Below are 10,156 nucleotides of genomic sequence, written 5' to 3' on the forward strand. Positions count from 1 at the left end.
TTATCACAGTAACAAATGCACAAATCACAATAACAACAAATCGAATCTCAAAAGGCCTACAACTGCACCCTAAGTCCCAAATAATCAAACACACAAGTCAATCAGAAATCTTAGACCACTGCAGATTCATTCACTGTTGCATCCATAGAGGATCCAGATTGCAAAGAGATACCCAAATTGGAGATATCAACATAAATCGAGGATCTTAATAGCATTCAGATCGAACTATAATCACAGACAAATTAGGAACGCAGCAATAATTAAAACCGTAAAATCAAAATCATGAAAATGGAAATTGAATTGTACTTTATTAACTTGAACACTATCGGAGTAATTTCATTTTTGTCTACATAATTCAACAGGAAAAAGAAAAAACCAGATGCTAAATCTACAAATCTAAACCGCTCCGGCGGCTCGAAACAGCAGCGAGCAGTCCTCAGTTGGCGAGGATATCTGCGGAGAACGAGTCGATGATCAGATCGGTGGAATCAGGCAAGGGAAGGAAGAGAACAGACTTGGGAGCGCATAGCTTCTTCCGCTGGGGGAATCGGGGGCCGCACATGGTGGAGACGAAGAAAGGGAAGGTATGTGGGGGAGTAGGCGGTGGGTTGTGGTGGTCGGCGGCGGCAGCGGCGGGGGAGGAGGAGGACGGAGGAGGAGGAGGGAAGTGAGGGATGGAGTCGTGACGGTTAGATCTGATGCGGGAATCGCGGATGCGAGCGAGGGCGCCGGGTTTGAGATACTTGTGGAAATTGGGGGAAGGGAGGGTGGGTCTGGTTCGTGGGTGCTTCATCGTCATGAGAGAGAGAGAGAGAGAGAGAGAGAGAGAGAGGGTTTGAGGTGGGAAATGGTGAATGAATGAATGGAGGGGGGGATTAGGGATTTTAAGTGAAATGTTGTGAGAGAGGCGGGAAAGAGGGGAGTGGGGGTTGGATTTGGGGGGGAGGTTGTGAGGGTTTCAAAACACGCGATATGTAATGGAGGCGGGATTTTTGTTTTTTAACGCTCTTTTTGTCTTTGGTTTTGCCTCCGAGCCAATTTTTTAATTTTACTTTTCAATTTTAGTTACCCACCATGGCATCTAAAGATCTAACCCTATCAACAACACGCATCCTTTCCTTTTCTTGCATTTATTTATTTTTCTGGCCAAGTGAAAAAAAAAAAAAACTAAAATTCACGGGTTCGGCTCTTCTAAAATAAGAGATTCATTTTTAAGAAATAATGTAAGTTATCATAACTAGGATGACCATTGGTCTCAGGGTCTCGGACCCATTAGGCATCGCTAAAATTAGTGACGGATTCAGAAATTTTATGTAGTGAGGGCAATATTAATATATACATATAAATTCGTAATAAAAAAACTAACATATATTATTTGAAGTGATGACATTTTTTTTACCAAATGAGACACAAGTGAAGACATTTTTTACAAAAGGGGCCACTAAAAACCACATACTTTTACTACTCAAGTGAGGACATTTAGCAATGTGAGACACAAGTGAGGGCATTTAGCAATGTGGGACATAAGTGAGGGCAATTTTTATCAAAGAAATCATCAAAAACCACACATTTTTACTACTCAAATTTTTTTCTAATGCAATTTTCTATATTCAAGTGAGGGCACTTGCCCTCATGCTTGTCAACTTGTATCCGTCACTAGCTAAAAGTACCCATAATGGGTAGGGTAAAAACTCGCTAGATGGGTATGGGTACTATAGTACCCAACCCGCATACACTTTATTAATTATTTTTATTATATATATACACTTGGAAGTATATATATGAACAAACTTAACTAAAATTATAACTTTCTAACTTACTATTTTTTTAAAATGAATGATTTTACTTATTAAATATTTGGAGAGTCTTTTGTTTTTTTTTGATTAATGCTTTAAATTTTATAATAGTAGCTGTATTATTTTCTTTTGGAGAATGAAAATTGTATTTTCGTTAACTAAATTGCAGGCAATGAGTATCTGTACGGGCATATAGGTACCCGGAGGGTATATGGACCAAATTGCTACCCACGCGGGTATGGGGACAAGTACGGGTATCTTTTGAAAATGCGGGTATGGGGATGGGTACTATAGTACCTTACTCAAACCCTACCCATTGTCATCTCTAATCATAACCATTGATTGAATTGACTTATTGACTTTTCAAAGTAAGTCATCATATTAATTAGTTTATATTATTATTTCCACTAGAAAAAATGTTCAATTTCGTCTCTGAAAGTGTAAATGTCAGACAAGTTAGTTTATAGAGGAAAGAAATACTTATGGTGGTCCCTGATTGTGACAAATGCCGGTTAAGTTAGTCCTCAAGGTAGATAAAATGTTTGTCAAGTTAGACCGTCATTTGACACGGTTAGAGAGTGCGAGGATATATCTTCTTCTAAGTAATAACGTATGTGACGCTTACCTCTTTTAGGAGCAAAATTGAACATTCGCTCTAATAATTTTTCATGGGACATGATACTACACAATTAAATTGTTGTAGTGACACAGCTGGAACTGTATAGCATCTTAGATCATCTCCAATGCAGTGCTTTAGGGTTTGATCATACCTTAAGATCTCGTATTTTAAATTTTATTGCATTAGAGCGAATTAATGTGGAGGGTGTGAATTCTTATTTTTAAGGTTTGTATCTGAATTAAGACACCACACCAAAGTAGGATCTTAAATTATTACTTTTTCTATTACATTAATGTGCGTTATTATGGAACACTACCACAATGTGGAAATAAATAATATAAATATATCAGGTATTGTAAGACCCAACCAAAAGTAAAATAAGATACTCATTAAAGCAAAATGTGCATCGGTACCTTATGAGTACCTTATATTCTATATCACATTTCATGCCCATATAAAGAGTGACAATATACCAACTAAGGTGCGAAGCATTGGATGTGCTCTTATAGTACCGTAGGGTTGAATCTTATCTTAAGATCTTAAATTTCTTTGCATTGAAGCAAGTTTATTTGGAGGGTGTGAGATCATATTTTGAAGGTTTGTATCTCAATTCTTAGCTAACAGACCCGACCAAAGCAATATCTTAAATTAAAAAAAAAAAAGCTTTTATTCATGTGGGGTATTGTGGGACCCCAACCAAAAGGTATTGTAAGATTCAACCAAAAGTAAAATAAGATACCGCCATTGATTTGTGAACTGAACTCGCTCTAAACCGAGCGACCTGACCTACACAATAAGGGATCAGCGTCTCTGGCGGGTCCTCTGCATAAAGCTCAGATAGCATCCTAACGAGTTGGGCTAATCCTGAGTAGAGGCTCATGAAGCCATAGCAATGCCCAAATATAATAGACCTAAGGTTAAGACTTTAGCCCCACTATAAAAGGCTAAACCCTTCATTCAGTGAGATGAGTTACATTCATTCTTATCTTTATCTTCTAAACGATACTAAACCCTAGATCTGAGAGTGTTAGGTTCGTGTAAGAACATTTGGCGCCCACCCTGAGCTACAGAAAACCATCTCTTTCGACCTCGAGGGTGAGAGTCTGGGCTGGTTTTACAAGTCAACTATTGTGGTTGCAAGAGCGGCGGAACAAATGGCGCAACCGGCTATGGCTGTAGATTTGGGTTCAAACCCTGCGCTGCAAGCGATTCTAGATGTATTAGACGGGATGCAGAGGGCGAACATAGCTTTACAGACGCAAGTGGTGGAGTTGACGTGTGAGCGGACTAACCACCAGGGAACGGATTGGAGAACCACAACGACGGTTGTCAACTTTCAACTGTTTGCCGCCGCAGTGGTAAACAACATAATACTGAAACATTTGAAGACGCTTGTTCTGGATCCGTATTTCGGCGACTCAGATGCGCAAGACCACCTCATCTACTTCAACTGCGGGATGGTCATCGTCGGCGTCACTGACGTCGTCAAGTGTAAGCTTCTCCCCTCCGCCTTCAAGAAGTTTATGATGACATGGTTCACAACTCTCCCAGCTGAATCAATAGCATACTTCATGGAGTTCTCTGCGAAATTCCTTTAACAGTTCTCGGCGAGTCGAACCGAGAAGGCCATGATAGTCACTTTGTTCACGGTGGTTAAGTGGGAGGGCGAGTCCATAAAAAGTAACTTGTCTCGTTTCAACGACCCGTCGGTGCATCTAGAGGATGCCATCCCGACGGTGTCTGTGGCGGCTTTTAAGGATGGTTTGCGACAGGTTCAATTGAACGAAAACCTAACAGGGCATCTCGTCGAGTATATGGTTGAGATTAGGGCGCGTGCGCGCAACTACATCTTGGAGGAGGAGGACAACAAACACAAGAAGAAGATGGATGAAGTCTCATCCTTGGGCAATGTCGAAACCTCGCGCCCCGCCCAGAGGTGCGGTCTACCCATTCCTAACCGAGTTGCATCATATCAACAGCGCGCGTAGCAGGACAAAGGCGGTGCGGCGGTTGGAGTGCAAGCTTCGATCTAGGTTAGACCAGCAAAGGTATTTGTTTATAAGACAAAAAGCGTCAGGGGCCATTTTTCTTGATCGCACCCTTGGCGAAAATTATGAAGGAGGCAACTCACCTAGACATGGTAACTTACCCAAGGGTTACTAGGAAACCCCCGACCATGATAGACTTGGCGAGGTGGTGTCTCTTCCACAATGCGGTGGGCCACAACATCAAGGAATGTTGGACTCTACATCGTGATGTGGAGTTGTTGATCAAGGAAGGACAAATCCTGGAGTTTGTGGCGGATTCTGCAGCGGAGTGAGAGGCGCCACTTAAAACGTTGACAACATCTATATGGGAGACAAATCCAGTGTTGGTAGATCCGGTGGGCAACATCTGTAGCATACCAGGTGGTTTCCGCAGCGGACGCGAAACTAGTTCAGCGAGAAAGAGGTATACCGGGATGGTTAACTATCTTCACGCAAGAGAGCATGACTTTGACCACCTTGACATAACTTTCTCACCGAAGGATTTTGTTGGCATGTTTCCTCAAGATGGTGATCCCATTGTTGATCTTATAAGGAATATCGGTTACGACACGGAGCAGGTTCTGCTTGATCAAGGTAGTTCGATGGATTTCATCTACGACGACGCCTTCGAGAAGTTGAACTTAAATCCAATAGCTCTGAAATTGTATCATGGAAGCTTGGTGAAGTTTTCTGGGGAGAAAGTTGTGGCGAGAGGTTGGTTGGAGTCGGACACAGTTTTTGGCAGAAGAGAGAAAGCTAAGCGAGTACAAGTCAAGTATTTCGTGATATCATGAATTTCTTCATAACATGTCATAATTGGACAACAAACGCTGAATAAGATTGTAGCGTGGATTTCTACGGCTCATCTTACAATCAAATATCCATTAAGCAATGGGAAGGTAGGCGTGGTGAAGGTCAATCAGGAGGAGACTCAACGAGATGGGAGCAAAGGAAAGGCACATGTTGTTTGAGCTTGGAACTATGGATGATCCATTTTTGGATCCTAGAGATGACTTGAAAGAAGGTCGACCCCAATCTGCGAAAGAAACCAAGGAGTTGACAGTGGCAGGTCGAGTGCTGAAAGTAGGAGCCAATTTGAGCTAGGAACAAGAGGGGTGCTTGGCTAAGTTGCTAGGTGACAATTTGGACTTATTTTCTTTGAGTATTAGAAATATACCAAGAATTGACCCGAACTTTGTGCGTCACCAACTTGCAATATCCCTAGATGCCAAGGTGGTGGTACAGAAGAAGAGGAAAATGGGTGAGGAAAATATGAACGCCATCCGCCAAGAGACTAGTAAGCTGATGGAAGGAGTGAAATTGTTTAGAGTAGCACAAGAAAGAGGGGTTTGAATTGTGTCATCAAAAAACTTGGTACAGCGAAATTGTGAGAGTAGGGAAGGAGTCAATGAATGCCATCATTTTATCCTGGTTCACCCCCTGAGCGATAGGGCTACATCCAGTCCTTGGCTATACCAAGATTTCACTAAGCTCAAGTATCAGACTTCTCCTTACAAGTATTCTTTGACCCCTGCCTCTTCAGGAAAATCAAGTATTCTTTCAACACTGCCTATTCAAGCAAAACCAAGTATTCTTTGGACACTGCCTCTTCAGGCAAAACAAGTATTTTTAGGACTCATCCTCACTAAGTATTATCAGGACTCCTCCTTTACAACAGTATATAGGACTTATCCTCAAACAATCTTTTTCAAGATCATTTCATCTACAAATGTCTCTTCTAAAAACAATGATGGTAGATACATTTCAGGTAATGAATCATAAAGTATTTTTGGATGAGGTTTGACTATAAGACTATACTTTATATTATATCACATGAGAGAGTAAGTTAGAGATTTGACTCTTAAGAAAAAACTTATCTTCATGTTGAAGTAGACGATGTTGATGATCCTTTTTGGGTGATGAGCTTTGAGGCTTCTTTTTCGCTTAAAAGTGTTGAGCATAGAAGCTCAATCACGATGAGCATAAGCGTTGAATCTGCATGTCTTTTGTTCTTCACTTTATACTCTTGAATCTGCTGTGAGAGAAAGATAGTCGTTGGAGCATGTTCTTCATAGAGCTTCTAGCTATTGGATCAAATGGTACATTGTGTACTTGATCCAGATGCGTTGTTGGCATAGTACTGTTTGATTGAGACTTTTTGCCGAAAAGATGTATTCTGTCACCTTGTAGGTAGCGACGCGTAGGTCTGAGCTTCTATCTGTTGGTATATAGATATAGAAATCTGATAGGGACACCTTTGTACTTCTTGCTTTGCATTGTCCTTTGTCAGAACACGTGATTTTGAGTTTGCAAAACTTCTTCAAGAAGCTATTTTAAGCTTTTTACTAATTTGTCTTCAATGGTCATTCGTTAGACTTTGCAACTTTCATCATTTCATAAACCTTGTTCCACTCAGGCGATCTACTTTGATTGCTTTTATGCTCCTGTGATCTTTCCTTTCTTCATCGTTCTTCTTGTTCTTCAGACGATGTTTCCTTGCTTCATTCATTCTTCATGTTGGTCACTAGGAATTTAGAGATAAGCTTTGACCAATCATTTGAAGCTTCTTTTCTTGAGATGGATTGTCTTGAAGTATGTTTCGTGGATTAGTAGATGATAGTAAGCAAAGACAATAATCTATATTCTGTTTCTCCATTTCTTGTATGAGAGAGAAAGAGGAAACTTGATATGTTGTCGTTGTGCTTGTTTCCTTGATCAACGTGCTTCATAGTGTATACCTTGATTTTTTGAACTTGACTTTCTCCTCTAGATTGTCAGAGATGTATTTCCAATTCCTTTGGCGCTCATTCTCTTAGTATAGCTTCGTTCGTTCAAACCTTGAGATAGATGAGACGTTGAGTGCAGTCTTCTCAAACGATCTGATAGCTTTGCTTGTTCTGCATGAGTTTGTTAAGTTCAAATGCTAATCATATCGTCTATCGTGTTTTGAATGCTAATAATTTTCAAGAGTATAAGTGTTGTGATTAAATATCAAATATGAATTGCATTTCAATAAATCATGTAACACCCCGATTTCGGTGGCGTCACTTTAGTAACCAAAAGAAATACTTAAGCGGAAAAAACGTGAATTATTTTTTTTTCGACAATATAACTAAAGACAGAAAGCAATAAACTTCCCAACAAAAGATAAAAGAAACTACTATACAACTATATATACATGCCTCGCTAAATACAACCACGTCACGAGTAACCTCCAGTGACGAGTGACAGAAAGAGAGTAACGCCCGAAGGCAATATGTACAGTCCAAGGTAAAAATACTGTGTCCGCAACACTAAACCTCAAAATCTGAGAACAAGTTGGCCCAGCGGCCTAAGAAAAGACCCCCTAAATCCAACCAGCTCTCTGTGATCTCCATAGGAAACCACACAAAAAGCTACCGGTAGGAAACTACCCTGTCCCCAAAACTGAAGCATGACGGTCAGAGCATCGACACTACTCCTACACTAATCCCTACCCGAGGAGCCCACACTAGCACTCGATCCTACACGCTAGCGCGGTCGTCATCCGAATCTGCATCTAGGACGACTAAGTCGACATACTCAACACTGCCCTCTCTGTCCACCCTAATGCGCTCCTGCACTGGCCTCTCGGGCTCGGGGCCCAGAACGAGATCCGCGACGACAGCAGCAGCAGTAGACGGACTAGACTCCGTCGAAGCCCCACCTACTGGCACCTCCTCAGAGGGGTCCTCATCATCCGAAGGGGATGGTGGCGGTGGAGGTCCTCCCAAGCCGGGTCCACAGTGTACACCTGGAGGCAGGTTGAAGCTCACTATGTGCCTCCTCATCACCCCCTCCGTCAAGCGTCCGAATCGGTCGACACGGTCCTCCATGACCCGACCGGTGTAGGTCGCACGGTGGCCCTCGGGATCGACCACCCATGCACCTGGGTCGTCTTGATCAAGCATCTCGTACCTGGTCCCCCCCGAGGGGCTGACCATGGTAAACCAATCCCCCATACTCATCTGACAAATGGCGTAGTCCGCCCAAACACACACAGCAGACGCGAGGGTCAACTCCAAAGAATTATATAATTAATAAAACCAGATATAATTATAGGATAATAAATACTTGCCTCTCAGGCTTATAAGTTTTGGGATAGCTTCCTAGGGTTGCATGTATCACAATGAATATAAAGAACCATAAAAACAAGTAGCATGCCTCAAAAATAGGATAAACAGTTACCAATCACACTCAGCAACTAAGTCAGCATGTATGTTGCATGAAATGCAATGCTGGGTAACAAAATGCATTCCGGAAGAAGGATGGACACCGTCGAGTCAGCCCTAACACCGGCCAAAGTGGGACCATTCCGCTCGGGCGTCTCTTACACCACACAAAAGTAGTCAGATCAGCAGTGAACCCGTAGGTCTGCCATTTCGTCTGCTACTGAGGACCACCGTAGTGTCCTAAATATGGAAATCCGGGTCTTATGACCATTTTGGAATCCACCGAGGTCCGGTATCACGCCGTGTATTAACCTCAAAATGAGTGCATGAATGCAAGTGATTAGCCAAACAACGTCTCCGACCTCACCCGACACGTCGCCACGTGTTCTAGATAACTTAAAGTCTCTAAAAGAATACCCTAAGGTAAATGTCGATTCTGCGACAAAATACAATTAATCATAAACAAAAGAGTGCAACCACTCACGACAACTCTCCGAGTCATCAATGCTCTCACGAAGTCTCACGCTTCTGTGGAGTCTCACACATTCACAAAGTCTCACGCTTCAGTGAAGTTTTATGCTTTCACAAGGTCTCACGCCTCAGTGAATTTACACACTTGCACGAAGTCTCACGCTTCAATGAAGTTTCATGCTGTTCACGAGGTCTCACGCCTCAGTGAAGATCCATGCTTTCCACAAGGTCTCACGCCTCAGTGGAGTATCACGCATTCACAAGGTCTCACACCTCCGTGAAGCTTCTCGGCTCATCCCTTGGATGGCTAAACAAACTGCTCCCAGAGCGAATGAGTATCAACATACCCAGAACTCGCAATCTTCTCAACACTTGGATCCGACGACACTTCTCGTTCTCCAAAACTAAACTTCAATCCAAAGCTTGCATCCGAGATTGTTATCTTTATTTAAAGGTTTAGAGGTTGTTTAATATCTTATGAATTTTCTTTGTAAAAATAGCTCCTTTTTAGTCTTATCGTATTCCCTATGAGTTTCAAAGTTCCCATAATCCCAAGTAATTCCCTGAGAAGGTCTCGATCCATTGGAGCATGACAAGGTCCGAACTCCGTTCGTCCTTTTAAAACTCTCTCAAAATCTCATAAAAATTTGGCATGACCTGCCCGTAAACCTCACTCTTCAGAATCTCAGGTACAAGTGGAATAGCATAATAAAACAGCTCAGTCAAAAGCATAAACAGCATATTCCAACACATCCTAAGTTAACCATGTAGCACATAGCATGTGAATCATTTAGCACACAATATCATGGCATCAATTACTCAACAAGGTCGGCCGAAGCCTCAGAGAACAATTCAGACATTTAGCAATTAAGTGCATAACACATAAATCAAGTCAAACTTGTCGACACCTAAAGCATTATCTAGTAATTCAGAGAGTAGCCCTCACCGGTGGGTCTTCCAGCTTCTTCCTCAAAATGTTCTTCAAGCTCTTCTCCTTGATCTCTGGGAATCTCCTCAAACGAACCTTAAGCAAAAATCACAGAAATCAACACC

General features: G+C 42.0%; 1 protein-coding gene across 1 annotated transcript; it reads right to left on the reverse strand.

The window, feature by feature from the left end:
* Positions 1-436: 436 nt before the first annotated feature.
* On the reverse strand, positions 437-793 carry LOC130743862 (uncharacterized). The gene has a single exon (XM_057596084.1). The coding sequence runs from the start codon at positions 791-793 to the stop codon at positions 437-439; it is 357 nt and encodes a 118-aa protein (XP_057452067.1).
* Between the last annotated feature and the right edge of the window lie 9,363 nt (positions 794-10,156).

Source organism: Lotus japonicus, chromosome 3 (genome assembly GCF_012489685.1).
Source record: "Lotus japonicus ecotype B-129 chromosome 3, LjGifu_v1.2".
Classification (NCBI taxonomy): domain Eukaryota; kingdom Viridiplantae; phylum Streptophyta; class Magnoliopsida; order Fabales; family Fabaceae; genus Lotus; species Lotus japonicus.

Excerpts from the sequence above, each read along its gene's own strand:
- LOC130743862 (XM_057596084.1), bottom strand. The coding sequence starts at position 793 with ATGAAGCACCCACGAACCAGACCCACCCTCCCTTCCCCCAATTTCCAC.